At 42.8% G+C, this 16,786-nt stretch overlaps 1 protein-coding gene across 1 annotated transcript in view; it reads left to right on the top strand.

Moving 5' to 3' along the window:
• The first annotated feature begins 9,285 nt into the window (after positions 1–9,285).
• LOC126100842 (odorant receptor Or2-like) overlaps positions 9,286–16,786 on the top strand; it is a 49,236-nt gene continuing 41,735 nt past the window's right edge. Inside the window, exon 1 of the mRNA XM_049911495.1 lies at positions 9,286–10,240. Coding sequence (XP_049767452.1) covers positions 9,420–10,240 — 821 coding nt within the window. The 5' untranslated portion in view covers positions 9,286–9,419. The remainder of the gene's footprint in view (positions 10,241–16,786) is intronic.

Below are 16,786 nucleotides of genomic sequence, written 5' to 3'. Positions count from 1 at the left end.
AAATGGGCAGGAGGTATGGACTCAGAAGGTGAGGAGGCGATGGAGAGAGAAGGAAGGGCCGGATGACTGAGGGGGAGGAGCAGATGCACAGAGAGAGTAGTGGCGAGAAGCACATGTGCAGAGGGAGGGCCAGTAGCAGATCGACAGAGCGAGGAACAGGAGGAGAGAGAGAAAGTGAGGGGGGGGGGGAGGTGTAAATGGCGCACAGAAAGTGAGTGAGAAGGAGATGGACGGAGAGGAGGGTGGAGGAGAGGGATAAAGTGAGGGTGAATGAGGAGATGGGCTAATAGAATTGGAATAAATACACACCAGGGCAACGCTAGATAATAAAGTTACCAGTGACTCAATGGCACAATAGTTGAATCAGTTATTGGAACGACTATATGAAATCGTAGCCTCATCTTCCATAAGTTTTTTCGACCACATTGTACACCAGTGAACAGAATCAGGTCACGCAAGTAAGAAAACCACTACACTGCTGTAATGCATACATGAGTCTGACTCCGATACTGCCCTCTTACATGAAGTGACAATACACAAACATTCTCCTACCAGTCTACTAGCAACTACATTCCGAGACTGACAACATATGTACACAAAGAGGAAGAAAGTGACAGCCAAGAAGTAAATGCAGACTAGCTGAATGGAAAGCCACCCAATTTACATGGTCGGAAACACAGACGATACGTGGTCAATATGACTTGCCAGCCACCTTCATCTGCAGGGCGAAGCAGCATCAGAGCAGAAAATTATACCACGCAACGTAAACCTCACCAAAAGAAAGAAGTAGAATAATACACCCATAGCAAATGATAATGAAAGTCACGAATCCGACACTGCAAAAGATACAGAAATTGAATGATCCGAAGACTTAAAGTAATCGTACTGAATGCAAAACACGCTAATTAAGTAATGTCGTAGGCATACACAATTACTACCCCGAACAGACTCACGCCTGATTTAAAAAGAACTGCACTGCAGTAATCCGTATATGAGTCTAACACCGATATTACCCTGTTACAAGAAGTGACACAAATAACCTTAGATCTGCCTTGGTTCCCAACAGTCGTGAACTTCGCACTCTCAACGTTCACTGTGAGACACGGAAGAGAAAACATCGGCGAGCTACCACAGTATAAACACTTTCTACCCGGCTAGTGCTCACGCATTGCAAGCACCGACAGTTCGTACTGGTGTTTGATATATTCCCATAGGACCCGCCAAAGCGTTTAAAATTTTGCTACGTTGCGATCACCACCATTGATCGTAAAGACTGCGACCGGCTCTGGTACACAAACTTCGCTGGACCAGAGGCATAATACTGCAGTGAGTACTGATACACTTCATGCACCCATCAGTGAAGTGATTACACATGCAATCATCTCACCTCATAACGCAGAAACACACCAACATGTTCCAGCTATCGATGAACCTGCAACAAGGGACCTGTAGCCCTCACGAGAACGTCAACGGGAGTGCACGGAGAAGAAAGGTCACGACAACCATCGAAGAAGGAACTATCATCCACCAACGTGTAAGTTACACTGATAACCTAGACACTACTGAAGACAAAGGGTATTTCATCTTATTCGTTGAAAGAAGAAATAGAAATACAGGCAGACTTCACCCTATGACACTAGGCAAACGCAATAGACGGGAATGTGGGTCATTATTCAAGTAAATAACCAATACTATGGCGGCAAGGATTTAGGTTGTGTTAGGATTAACTACAAATGCTTGCCGGCCAGGCTGGCCGAGCGGTTCTAGGTGCTACAGTCTGGAACCGCGCGGCCGCTACGATCGCAGGTTCGAATCCTGCCTCGGGCATGGATGTGTGTCATGTCCTTAGGTTATTTCGGTTTAAGTAGTTCTTAGTTCTAGGGGACTGATGATCTCAGAAGTTAAGCCCATAGTGCTCAGAGCCATTTTAACCATTTTACAAATGCTTTAGTTTTACATTCTTTCTTAGACAAAGCAAATTTGGAGGTTTATATTCCGATATTTTTCACTAAAAAATGTAAATGTCGTGTTACTAGCGCCTCCCATCGGGTAGGCCGTTCGCCGGTTGGAAGCCTTTAGATATGACGCTACTTCGGCGACTTATGCGTCGATGGGGATGAAATAATGATGATTAGGACAACACAACACCCAGTCCCTGAGCGGAGAAAATTTCCGACCCAGCCGGGAAACGAACCCGGGCCTTTGGGATTGACATTCTGTCGCGCTGAACACTCAGCTACCGGGGGCAGACCATGCTTTTTTACTACTAAACATGGTATTGTCAATAATTTTGAAACCTCTCTTACGTAGAAAGGGTTGCTAACGGAAATGACGTATTGCTGCGAAATATTTGCCATCAGGAGGTTCAGTAAAATTGTGAACCTGAACAGCCTCTGATAACGTTATATCGGTTGCTTTTGGGTTATAGCACCAAACAGTGCAGAAACACAAGATATATGTTGTGTGCAGGCCGGCACAGATGGCCAATCAACCAAACCATATTACTGTGCCGAATCTCGCATTGCCCTACCCGAACCGGTCCAATGTATGTCAGACACAAGGGGGAAAAAATAAAAAATAAAAAAAAACGAAAAACAAAAAAACAAAATCACGTCTCTGAATAATATTACCTTATTACCTTTCGAAAAGCAGCGGCTGTGTTTGAACACAGACCTCATGCGAATGCAGTAACTTCTACCTCAAACATTCCGAGACAGGGTATAGAATTTCCGCCCCAGCCCACTCAACCGTGGCTCACTGCAGTTATCAGCACCACAACCTACGGCCAGCTGCAAGCAACCCATGACACTGCCTCAGACGTCAGCAACCGTGTCTTCTGTGTATTCGCCACAGGAATCACCGCCCGCTCCTATAGCACAACATGCCTCTCTACACCACCGGCAACACCTAAATTCTGTTGAACATAAATATAACAAAGTGGAGGCCCTCAGACCAAATGTACCATCCAGAACTTTGTCTTCCTCTAGCTCAAATTGGTCCCAATCCCTACCCACCGCAACATTATAGACTCCGCAACAGAGTGATGTTGGGAAACACTCGTCAACAACATTGTAAGTATAATTATGGCTGTGATGAATGATACACAGTACCGGTAGGACGCTGATGGCGCACGACAGTACTACAAACTGAATCCAATTGTTAATTAGAAATATATTGACTACACTCCTCACTCCCTAAAATCAGCATAACACCACCCAATGGAAATGAAGAACGCTCATGGCAAACAAGGACAGCCTTCCACATTTTCTGCTCGGAACTAACGTAGAAATTCGAGCCATCACTGAAACTCGGTTAAAACCGAACGAACCGTTCTTACCCTCGGGCTCCTTTGTCCCTGAAGACAGTATTGTTGGTAAAGCAACATAAACCACTTTTCTGTTGTCAGTACTGGCACTCAGGATAATACACTGAAAATGACGGGTATCAACCTGTGCATCAAGGACTTCCATCTGAATTTGTTCTCAGCATACAAAGCACCTAACGACAAAAGTTCCAAACAACACCTTAAAACAGTAATGGACGCCAGTAGGACAGTGCGAGACCACACACCAACATCATTCAGCATATCTGAGATGCCGCGCAACGTGCGGTTCAGAAGAGATTTCCACCCCCCCCCCCCCTCCCCCGTACTCTTACGGATTTATATACAGCGCTGCAGGATTCATACTGTCAGTTGCCTCTAGCTCAACTTCGGACATTAGTCTACTTGCTCGCGGGGGCCCTACACGATATCAGGCAACTGTACCAGTTTCTTTGGCTCTTCCGTGTACATAGTCGTCAATATGGACTGAACTGGTAGTATTCCAAATATGTACGAAAGGCGATTTATGGTTTCTTATTATGTTACAACTACGGTTATCTGTCCTTCATTAAGTCTATGTAACTTCGTACTAGAGGGCGACTTAAGCTAATGAATACTCGGAGTTTTAAAAACAAACTGTGGCATACCATTTCCAATGTTCAGGCGACTGTATGACCCCTTTCTTTCGTCGATTTCCCTAAAGCCAACGATTTTGTCGGCCTCCGTAAATAATGAGAATAACAGAGAAGTGGGTCTGAAAGAGAAGGTAATGCTAGTCATTCAAAATGTGACCACTAGCGTATCCGCTGGGGTACAAGTGAAAGGCAGTTAACAAAATGTTTTAACATTCAGCGGGGTATCCAACATGAGAGTCCGATCTCTGTGTTGTTCTTCAGGCTGTCGCTGAAGTTGCCATTATAGGTACTCCTTATCACGTATTTCAATGTCTGATCAAATGCCGTATGCATCGGAGGAACCACTTGGGAAATTTAAAATCGTAAATCTCACGGGATTTGGCAACTTTAATCTAGCATGGTCGCGAATTGAGAATAGACACAAAACATTAGGAGTCATCTTAGATAGGGGTGCTCTGAAGACAGCAGCAATAATTGGCGATGTGTCACAAACAAAGCGTAAGGGGTAACAGTGGAAAATAACTGGGGCACCATGAACCTAACTGAAAGCAAGTAGAATCGTCAACACTTCTGCTTTCTCCGAAGTATACTACGTTGCGCAATTCTCTCCAATCCAAAAATGAAAGGAAACAGGATAAGACAAGTAACTAACAGGTAATAACACTTTTGTCGTGACCACAGTTTTTATTGACTTTTCTGCCTTATGCCATTTTCAAAGTATGAAATATATATCAAACAATGTCTTAGGAACCAACAAATAGTAACACTGAATCTGTGCAACATATATTGAGGGACAGTATTTCCTAAATCTTACTGCCGTGACATGTAGGCCGTAAGTGCAATCTTCGCACTTTCTGACGAAATACTGTGTTTCTATATGATGGATGGCTTTATTTTTTAATTATTTTTGGTTATTTGTTGATCCATCACACATTGCGTGTCATCTCTTTGCTCCTCTGAAAACTACATAACGCCGAAACGCATAAGGCGTAACGAAGTCAATAGTGACTGTAGTCAAGAAAGAAGCGTTATTATAGTTTAAGTGAACAATTGGGACACATTTCTAACTGTCAAATACATATGGAGGGTAAGCATATCCAAACTGTCATATGAGACGCTAACGGAGTCGAAATAGTCTGGTAGGCTTGATATAGCTCACATCAACAGGAAAACAAAGGCGTTTTTCCTCAAGAGAATACTAACACTGCTAAATGGAAGTCTAAGTACTGTCACAACAAAGCATCTCCAGCCTGTGGTTCCAGAAGGTATACATCCCCAAAAGACAGAAGCAAAATTACTACAAACCGAAACGAAAAGTATTCTACCTCCAAGCCAGTTATGCAGACGCTCGTCGCTTTAATAGGAACCACCTGACACAAGATTTCGAACGCGAACGGAAGCAGGAGGATGAGCCGAAGAACATAGAATACAAGCAACAGACCGCAACTAGGACAAATATAACCTTCAAAATATGTGCACCTGGCGTTATACCTAGACAGTAAAGAGTTCTTAACATTACCACTGCCAAAAACGAAATCTCCACGGAATATAGCTTAATGAAACGAATAAGTACCTCTAATGTGGATTATTAATTCTCATCTTCACCATTTCAACTTCTTGTGGTCACTTGCGTGGCCAGAGATGGATCAGGAATAGACTTGACCTGCCGACAAGAAGCTCCGAAACCAACCACATGACATACATCCTGCATCCTAACTGCATCCTATCAGAAGAAATGACACTGTAATGTGGTTACTAGGACATTACTCTCAGTTACACAATTAACACCGAAGGGAATGACAACTTTACGGAAGTAACTACTGGGACAAAGCTTACTGGTGAAGCAAAAGTGTCGATAACACAAGAAGGATATTTGGTAACATGCTTCAAATAACATTTGACAAACTTGGACTAGGATAGTCCATTGGCGGATAGAAGCATGACAGGAAAGAGACCAATATATTTTACAAGAAGAAATTTATATTAGAAAACAATTTTACTGCTAGGGAACATTAGTTTATTGCTGTGTTTTTGTTGTTATTTGGCTTATTTTAGATCTGTATTTTTATTGTGTTTTTTTCATGTGTGTAAATACTAGATGCTAATAAACTAACAAATGGGGGGGGGGGGGGTGTACACCAGGTTTAACGCCACCTTTCACCACAGGGATCACCATCAACAGTGCCACTTGCCCTCGTTTGATGAGACAGTGCAGAGAAGTTGAGGATTTAATTCAGGAGATTAGCACGAACACTCGATATCAGCGAGTTTGTGCCGCTATCCCTCCTCCAATTTTCCGTAAAGGCAAACGAGCAGTAACCAACAGCATGCAGCGTATGCAAGCAGTCACCCATCCAAATACTTTCCACCATCGACGTTGCTTAATTCTGGTAAACTGACGAGCACCGGTGTATTCAACGAAGAAATGCTGTGGGCTGAATTGTGCTGTCACCGTATCTCAGGTCTCCATCGTATATCAGGCGTTGTGGGGTAAAGAGTCCAAGCACATATGCATAGCGCAAATTACTTCTACAAGTTGCCCTTCGAAGACACATGTAGTGAATACTGCAGTTGTTTGACGTCAGTTGTAAGGATTATGGTTTCAGTCTTGCTTTAGTTTGACTTCAGTTAAATTCCACTTCAATCATTTCGTTGCACTATAAGAAAGTTACTACCACTACGAAACTAAAGACAATGTCATTCAGATTGCAATTTATTTATGTATGAGTCAGATATCATACACCGGGACTATGTTTCAGAGAATTAAAAACGTAGTCGCAGGCTTTCGTAAGCTAGCAGGATAAGGTTTAATGTAATGGAAGACTTTCAATCTCTCTGTTTTAAGATGGCATGTGAAATATAATGATATGTAGACGAATAAACTGTTTAACTATGTTGACTATCAAGATCTTTACAAACAGAATGCCAGGCTGAATATTTTTGTCTCTCACCGTGCATCTAAATTCACACTATTCGGCCCACTTACGATATAGTACATCTGTACGGAGTGTGATAGGTGGAGACCGCCAGACCAGGCCATATTGACGCCACATTTTTGTCAGTTGTGTAGCTGTGTAGTTATTGGGAGACAGTGCTGCAGCATTGCAGATGATGTCAGAAGTAGGCTTCAGGGGCGATTAGTTGTAAACTACAGTCACTTGTGGTGTTTAAAGTTATGTTTCATTGAATTTTGAAGTTACTTTTAATTTATGCTTAAATTGAGGTAAGCATTTCAAAATTTAATTTTCAATGTTCTTCGACAGTATGTTTTCCAGTGCACCTTTTATCATGGGTTTTGTATCATTTAGAGCATTGACGAAGTCATTAAAAACTGATCCCCCACATGGTGTCTGCGTGGAGTTATATCGACAGACTGCCGTGGTGCAATGTCGATAGGATGTCGATATTTCCACATGCTCTAAACTTCAGGAAAATGTTATCATGTGCTTTACACTCTAAGTAATGTCTCATATCTAATTTCAGAGGGTGAACAAAAGAAAACAAGGTTTAAATGGACTGAAGAAACCATAAACAGCGTATCAGAGGAACTGAGATTAGTAAAAATTACGTTTCTGGACGATTAAAATCAAATTCAGCTAAGTGACGTTCGTGGACAAGATCTGTTTTTTGCTCCTGAACAAGAGTAAGAATTAGTCAACCATGTGACTGCAATGACAAGATTATTCTACGACATTTTCCTGGTTGACTTGAGGCGAATGGCCTGTGACTTTTTCGAAAACCAGACAAATTTCAATAAAACTACCGAAATAATTGCAGAAGAATAAGTTTTTAATTTTAAAAGGAGAAATTCTGAGACAGCTTTAAGAGAATTGTCAGCAACGAATATCAACAGAGATTTATTATTAAGTAAAGCTGAAGTTCATTCTTTTTTATCCAACCTGAATACAACTTTCGAAAAATATGCTGTGTATGTATTTTGACACGCGCTAAGATAATTTAATGTGTAACATTTTTAGAAGAGGAGTTTTTTCTCTTCATATGTAACGTATCGAGCGTGACGAAATCATTAAAAACTGGTCCCCAAACGATGTCTGTGTGGAGTAATATCTACAGTCTACCAAGGGGAAATGTCGACAGGATGTCGATATTTTGACGTGCTCTAAACTTCAGGAAAACGTTCTTTACACTGTAAGTAGTGTCCCATATCTAATTTAAGAGGGTGATCACAAGAAAACAAGGACTAAATGGACTCTGAATCCATCAACAGAGTGTCAGAGGAGTTGGTATTGTCCTGTAAGAGCATCTATATTAAGAGTTACTCTGGGCTATACTGACAGATTGCGAAAATGTTTCTGTATCTCCGGCGGTATTTAACATTCCTCGATTTTTCTGCTACAGCTGTACGTCTAACATTCCTAGGTCACGCAGGGTCCCAAGAATTTTTCCATGGAAATGAAAGATTCAAAAGCAAAACGAAAATTTCCTTAAGATACCGGTACCGCCACGGTCTCCCCTTCACACCGCTTTCGGGGGCCTGAATGATGTTAAACAGTATATTTGCTTTTCATACAGAGTCTGGAATAAAGTACGCATCTTACCTTGTATGCATTGCTTATGATAATACCGTCCATTTCCGCAAAATATGAACGAGAGCGTAGAAATATGTCGAATACTTCGTCATAAGCGTTGCAATAGTGGTGGCGTACTTATGAAAATAGAGGCTGGCTTAGCGGAATACATCATTTGCTACTAAATCCTGATAATGCAGAGGGAGTAGCGTGAAGAAATTGTAAGAAAGGTAAGCAAGTTGGTTTGGAAGCTCCTTACAGAGATGTTTGGTTCCAATTCAGTTGAACACACGAAATTTTGACTGTCATTCATCGTTGTTATCTCGTCAACATCCAACACTTACCTCAAGTAAATAGTTTTGTAATGACTTCAGAAGATTGCCTGTATACTACTGGATTTTTGATAGAGTAATATTCCAATTTAAATGCAGTTACACATAAATTTCATTAGAAAGGTCGTTGTTCTTTTGAACTACATTATGAGAACCATATTCCCCTGTAGACGGAAGGGAGAGTGTCATTACTTTTAATTAGCATCATCGATTAGGTTCAGTTACTCCGAGCTGCTCCAACGGAGGACTTTCATATTTTATTCGCCTTGCCGTGTTCCGTTTGTTTATGTTATATAACCCAGACATCAGTAAATGTAGAAGACTATAAATGAATCAGCTGCAGAATTTTGCAGCATTGCTCGATTATTTAAAACCCATTATCAGGTTTGTAATTGTACCACTTGCGTCTATGTATATAATACAAGTCTTCTTCAATCTAATGACTGTAAGAGGGTGAACGTCCAAGAGTAGCCTTCACTTGCTGATCTGTCGTGGTGCGGTAGTCTCGTTAAGAGCTCAGAGTATATGGTCCACTGCGTATTTGTCCGCAAGTCGTCGTAGGAAGCGAAAACGTAGTCACCGGGACTAGCATCGAAACTAGATGGCGAAGGGAGTAGCAGAGGATATCGATCGGCCTCTGACTTGGGCAGAGAGCGGGCAGTCGATCCTCAAGCTGAACATCCGCCATCTGTGGTTATGTGGCGTGTGGCCTTTACCCGGTTGCTGGCTATACGATGCGTACGCCATTATGGGCCTAATAGTAGGTGCCGTGAACGCGGTGGAGAGTGCGGTGTCGCTCTACTTCTACTGGGGAGACATGGAGGAGACCACGCTGCTGCTTACCAGTAGCGTCAGCAATGGCTGCGGCACCGTCAAGATGGCTGTCTTCATGCGAAACCATCGGCAGTACTTCGCGATGGCCAGACGCGTAGAGATGATGATGTCTATGCAGAACGAGTACACCTCCGAGGACCCCGCCTTGGATGAAATTCAGCAGGTAGCCCACAAACGCGGCTACCGTCTCACCCTCTTCTGGACACTCTTGATGTTCTCGCAGTACTTCGTGTGGTACCCGATGCCGTTCTACGCGCACCCGGGAGAGCGGCGCCTGCCGTTCGCACAGCACGCCTGGGACAACAACACCAACCAGTACGCGCTGTCGTACTTTCTGCAGTGTGCAGCGTCGGCGCGCGGCACCCAGCTGAGTTGGAGCCTCGACCTGCTGTTCGTGTCCGTCATGCTTCTCGTGGCCGCACAACTGGAGATCCTCACGCGGCGAATTACCAGCCTGAAGGAGGAGAGCCACGAAGGAAAGGCAGCAGCAGTCGGGGAGAAGAGCGGGAAAGGCATGGCGGCAAACATTTACGATAACATGTACGAAAATTTGCGTCTTTGCATTGAAACTCATCAGAAACTTCTCAGGTATGTTATATAAACTGGGTATCTTGTTTCGCACATATCTGGTTAAGCACTGCTAAGCTTTTGTGAAGAATGAACGATTATTAGTGCATTGTATAACACTGTTTTACCAATATTTGCTTTGAGTGTTAAAAACGACTACATATGAGAAACTGTTACGACAAATACATTGTTGTAATGTTCAGTCATAGCACATTGTCGTGGTGCAGCGACTCTTACGCAGAACTAGTGGTTGTCCATAACTAAAGTTCCAGTTTCGTAACGTGGTAGAAAGAGAACTACTGCTCAGAATGAAGTCAAATTTGAACAGCATATTATTAAAGCAGGGAGAAACGTCATGAAAAAAATAAAATAAAAAAACTAAGAACTAAAAAGTTACCGATAGATGAAATTACACTGAAATGAATAGCCTTAGCTGCATACAGGCGCTGATATACGTCAACGGGGACAGATGAAAATGTGTACTGCGACCGGGACTCGAACCCGGGATCTCCTGCTTACATGGCAGACGCTCTATCCATTTCTTTCATTATTTATTTATTTATTTATTTTTTTTTTTTTTTGCGTTTTGTTCGGTACTGATCGTTGTGTTTGGTCGTAGCCGACGCCGCATGACAGCCGTTGAAGTTCGTTTGTCGATCCTTCCACTCAGTTTTTTTTATTACAGAGGCCAACCAGCTCTCTGACCGAACACGTTGAGCTCCCGTGCTGGCACCCATCTGAGCCACCGGGGGCACAGAGGCTACTGCGACTGCAGGGACTTATCCCTGGCACACTTCCCGTGAGACCCAGATTCTCAACTTATTGTCCCGCACTACATTCATAGTGCCCTTGCCCATTATACTCATAACTCGCGACTTTACTGCCGATACCCGTAAAAGTTCAGGCCCTGTTTGTGCATCAGCACAGAAGAAGAAGATGGTCAAATGGCCGGTGAGACTTTATATAAAGATGGTATCTGTTCTTTCGGACATGTTCATATATATACCGATAGACGATACTGTAACTGTCTAATCAGAAATGTGGTCGGCTACGTATGACAGCTGCATCTCAATATGACGATGATTTAAGTTGCACATAGGAACATCAATACTGTTCAACGTGCTTGACTACAGAACTTCTGTAGCCAACAGTTGTTGCACTGTGTTAGGTAAGCCGTTTCACCACGAAAGAGTCGTAGGACATAGGATGGGATAAAATCACATAAGAGGCAAATTGGCATCGGTTTCTAACTGTTGGATTGGGTTGTTTGGGGAAGGAGACCAGACAGCGAGGTCATCGATCTCACCAGATTAGGGAAGGACGGGGAAGGAAGTCGGCCGTGCCCTTTCAAAGGAACCATCCCGGCGTTCGCCTGGAGCGATTTAGGGAAATTACGGAAAACCTGAATCAGGATAGCCGGACGCGGGAATGAACCATCGTCCTCCCGAATCCGAGTCTAATGTGCTAACCACTGCGACACCTCGCTCGGTTTTCTAACTGTCTTGAAACTGGCGCAAAGCAGATTCGATATGTCGTCCACCATTTTCTGCCAAAGGTTGAACTCCAGAAACAATGTGTTTTGTGGTAAATTACAGTGGGACAAAACTGCTGAGGTCATCGGTCCCTAGGCTTATATACTACTTAATCTGAGCTGAGGATGACACGGCGTCTGGTTGGTACCATTGGGCCTGTTTGGACGGAGAGAGTTAATCTAACTTAAACTAACTTACGGTAAGGACAACACAAACACCCATGCCCGAGAGAGGACTCGAATCTCCGACGGGTGGGCAGCCGTGCGATACGTGACAAGGCGCCTGAGACCGCGCGGCAAACAGCGCGTTCCACACATTTCAGTTCAGCTGCGTTCGTAGTTCGAAGTCAGAAGAAGCAACTTTCAGATAACCCCACAGCTAGAAGTCACACCGATTAAGAGTAGGTGATATGGGCGGACAGGTTGTAGGGGAATGACAGCTGATGATTCCAGCATTTCCGAAATGCCCCTGCAGCCGCTGTTTCACTGACTGTGCTGTGTGCGGAGGAGCGCCATCCTGTATAAAACTGATCCTACCCACTCATCCACGCTGTTGAAGGGTTGGAATGGCGTTGGTGCGCAAAAGACTCTCATAGCGTTTACCAGTGACGATACGGGTAACATGACCAGCAGGACTCATCTCCTCGAAAGAATACGGCCCTACGATAAAAGATGCCGTCAAGCGCACCACACAGTCACTTTTGCTGAATGAAGTGGTACCGGCTGATGTGCGTGCGGATGTTCCGTTGCTCAAATTCTGCAACTCCGCCTATTAATATGTCCTTGGGGGTGGAAATCGTCTTCGTCTGTCCACAGAAACTTCCATGCCCATACATTGTTCACTTCCAAGCGAGTTTAACTTGCTGGCATGTCAACAGGAAGCAACTCCTGAACGTGGGTGATTTTGTATGGAGAGGAATCCAGGATGCTTCATAAGATTGTATGCACTGTGTTTGTAGGCACGTTCATTGCTCTTGTAATTCCCCGTGTACTGCATGATAGCACACCACTGCTCCACCCCTACTGCAATGCTGTGGCCACATCTTCGGCAGATGTCAGATTAACTGCGTTCCTCCCTCTGCCATACTGCACTTAAAAGGAACCTGTATTTTCGAATTTTGTAATTATTTTCTCCAAACCCTAAGCAGACATCGGACAAATGCCTTTTTTCATACTCTTGAGCGCGCGGAACTTTCGCGAGGCTAGTGGCATCGTTCTTATAAAAAGAGCTTTACCAGTAGCGCGTGACCCATCATGGAGACAGTGATGTTGGGCATCCGGGAAGCAAAGTGAGGAACAGCCACATGTCACACATCTGTTGATGTTCATAATCTGATCTTCAGAGTGCCAACTAGTGGTCAAATTTATATGATTTTTTGTTTCGTTCCGTGACGTTTTTCCCTGCGTCGATAATATACTGTTCAACTTGATGTCATTTTGAGCTGTGGTTCCCTTTCTACAGCGTTTTGGAACTGGAATTTTAGTTATGAACACTAGAAACAGAAATGGATGATATAAACTTAGCTAAACTTACGAATTCACTAGCTTCTTTTCCCAAAACTACTTGTCCGCAGCTTCCGTAAACTGTTTAGAGATAGTGTCCATGACAGTACTATTTGACTCAGTAACCTTGACTGATACAAACCAAAAGTCTTTTTTATGTTTGAAAGGTGTGACAAGTCATTCGGAAGTAAACATAATGCCAATGTCCATATATGCAGTGTATTTTGGCTCTTTGGAAGCCTAAAGATATGACGAATAAAACACAAGGGGCGGAAAGTTATCTTAACTCTGTACAGACAATAAGCCGCAGAGGTAATTGTGGAAGAGTGTAAATGAGAGGCACTGACTGAGAAAGGAGTTATTCAATGTTTGTACGCAGCGAACAAAGAGAAACTGAGAAAACAAATCAAAATTTAGAGAGAAGCACTAAAAACGTTAGTGTAAGTCGATGACAGTAACAATCCTGTCAGAGACAGGATTTGATTTGGAAGGTCAGTTGAAAGGAAAAAAGTAGATTGCAACTTGATAAGAGGTTATAGGACCAATACACCAAAAACATGAGAGCTATGGAGTGTAATGAATTTGACTATGATGATGCTGAGGCAATCAGTTTATGAGGTAAGGTGTTGAATAGACCAGTTTTGCTACATCTGCTGGATTAGCTAACAACGTCACCATCAAAGCCGAAGTAAAATGTGGGATGGTAATAATAAAATAAAAGAAATTACGAAAAAGAGAAACACGCTAATATCGAATATGAAACTTGTGCCACCAGGTCGGTTCTGAAAAATGTGACATTATGAAGAACGGTGCAGACAATAAGCATCTCTACAGGAGAATGCTGAACACTAGCTGGGTAGATCAGATAAGTACTTAGAAGTTACGGAATCGAACTGAGGAGAAAAGAAAATTATGGTACAACTTGTAATAGGACTAATGCTTTAGGAGCTGCAGTACTGACGCAAGTAGTACCATTAAGCTCTGATTGAATGGAACTGTACCTCATTTTCAGTAAACTGATGACCTTGCCTAATAGAAATCACTTCGAATAGAATGAACGTATTCACCAAAACTGCCGATCGTCTTGTCTCCACAGGCCTGAATGTATCTCGCGCACGACTCCAGACGCCAAGTGTTTTTCAAGCGATGCCCAAGCAAGGCATCGCTAACCGCTAGAGCGAGTGGACGCCAGAAAAGGCAACACACGCTACTGCAATATGGTCTCAAAGAGGCACAGACCAAAGATCCTAGACAGAAAATCGATAGATCTTTTAGAAATGTTAGCAATGAATAGTTTGCAAGTTACTGAAATCAAGATTATCGAGGAATTCTAAGCTCCGTTTAATAAGCTACTTTCATCACCCTACGCAACTAGAAAGAAATGTGTTGTACTCTGGTCTGCAGCGGACTAGTAGAGTACATTAGAAGGTGACCTCAGTCCCCAAGAACGAGATCGGCAGTTGGTTGGTGACCCACCAGCTGAGAGCCGTCACTTCGACTCTCAGAGGTGTTTGGGCTTAAATGCAGCATGCAATCTGCTACGTCAGTGAAGCCAGCACACATCAGCAGCAGCTAGATGACCCATTTCAGGATAATGACTTCCATAGAATTCCTTATGTACCTGTAGGGATTTATCATGCTTGAGTAAATGCTCAGTACTTATGGAGGTTTGAAACATAAATATCTAGACAGACTAGCATCCCTTGTCACATAGAACATGGTCAAGCTTGATGACAAACTGGGTCACGTGGTGACCACAGTCAGTGTTATCCAGCCAGGCTTGGTACTTCTGCTGTGTCAGTGGAGCTCAGCCACGCTAGTGGCGCTCAAACACAGATGTGTGGTAGCGTTGCATATGGCATGGTCTCGGTGGAAGCAGTTGCTGTATCAGCTCTGGGCGTTCTTGCCAAAAAAGGCATCGATATCCTTCCTCTTTCCTGCCTCCCTGACACTTCTTATGTCAAGTAATTTTGAATTCTGCTTTCAATTGAATCCATGACACAGCAATTGGTTCAGCATGGTCTAACGAAATGCTCACTATAATTTGGTTGATGAGTGTAAACAAGTTGATGGATAAAGTAAGAAGTTCCGACAGATGCTCGTGAATGGAAATGGAATAGTTAAACTACGATTGCAGAAAGAACCAAGGAGGCGCAACTATGTTTGAATGAAATGAAGAGCAGTTTCCTTGGTGCTTGTGCCTGTAAGGGCGCGAAGATGAATTACCATCCGGCAGTAAACCCGTGAGAACATTATATAATGTTCGCCCAAATAAAAAGGAGACTTCATTTACACGTAAATAAACTTTCATGACAATACTGCAATTACACTTCATGTGAAAAAGTACTACTATACTTAATTGTCATTGATATTGATACCTTGGTCCCAGAGCACAGGAAGCGAGTGGATGATTTCTGTGTAGAAATTCCTGGGTTGATGACATACCTGTTTCCCATAGCATCTTGCATGTCTTTGTCACAGGTTAACCTCTGACCTTTTAGAGACCATTTAAATGGACTGAATACGTGCGAGTCACATAGGGGAGACATCGGAGATGTGAGAAGGATGCCCAAGCAAACCCCTATCGAAATTTTTGAAGGAGCTCAATGGTTTTCTTACTCACATAACTCTCACACTACCAGAATCTTATGTATCATGTAAGATACTGCTCTCTGTACACTCTTTAATTTTTTGATAAATTTGTGATGCACGCTTCCCTTCAGCACAAAGAAATTGAATGTTTATTCTTTGTGGCGATTGAGAGGAATCCAACATGCAACTACGTGCAGAAGCTACTCTACAGAAATGAGGAAACTGCTTATGCAACTAGGAATATCACCACACCATACCTCAGAAATAGATTATGAACAACACTGTTACAGTGAAGGTCTCTTTTTCAGTTTGACGTATATCTTTCAGTTGAGTATATATCTTTATCGGTACTTACAATCCATATCTTCATATTGTATTACATTCATAACTAAATATAGTGTCATATGTTCTTTTCGTAACAAATTGTTTGCGACACGCATTAATTGACATTGCTAATGAATGACTAAACACATTTTAATCTTTCTAACAAAAAATGGTTCAAATGGCTCTGAGCACTATAGGACTAAGGTCATCAGTCCACTAGAACTTAGAACTACTTAAACCTAACTAACCTAAGGACATCACACACATCCATGCCAGAGGCAGGATTGGAACCTGCGGCCGTAGCGGTCGCGCGATTCCAGACTGTAGCGCCTAGAAGCGTACGGCCACCTCGGCCGGCTCTTTCTAACAAGTTATATTTTTACAGGGACTTAAGCTCAAAACGTTGATGATTTTATCGTAATGAAAACTGATCATAATTATAACAGAAAACCATTAACTGTGGTTGTAAGAATAAAAGCACTTAATTTGGTTACAAATATAAAATTATCTATAGCTGCAATAGAGTGAAATTTTTAGATTGTTGAATTTGAAAATTCTACATTTGTGTTTCAAAATGAAAGTACTGTGGCCTTAGCACATGTGTAATGGGACTAAAG

This window comes from Schistocerca cancellata, chromosome 9 (genome assembly GCF_023864275.1).
Source record: "Schistocerca cancellata isolate TAMUIC-IGC-003103 chromosome 9, iqSchCanc2.1, whole genome shotgun sequence".
Lineage (NCBI taxonomy): Eukaryota > Metazoa > Arthropoda > Insecta > Orthoptera > Acrididae > Schistocerca > Schistocerca cancellata.
Note: the sequence above shows the minus strand (reverse complement) of the source record. Positions and strands in the feature narration are given on the sequence as shown.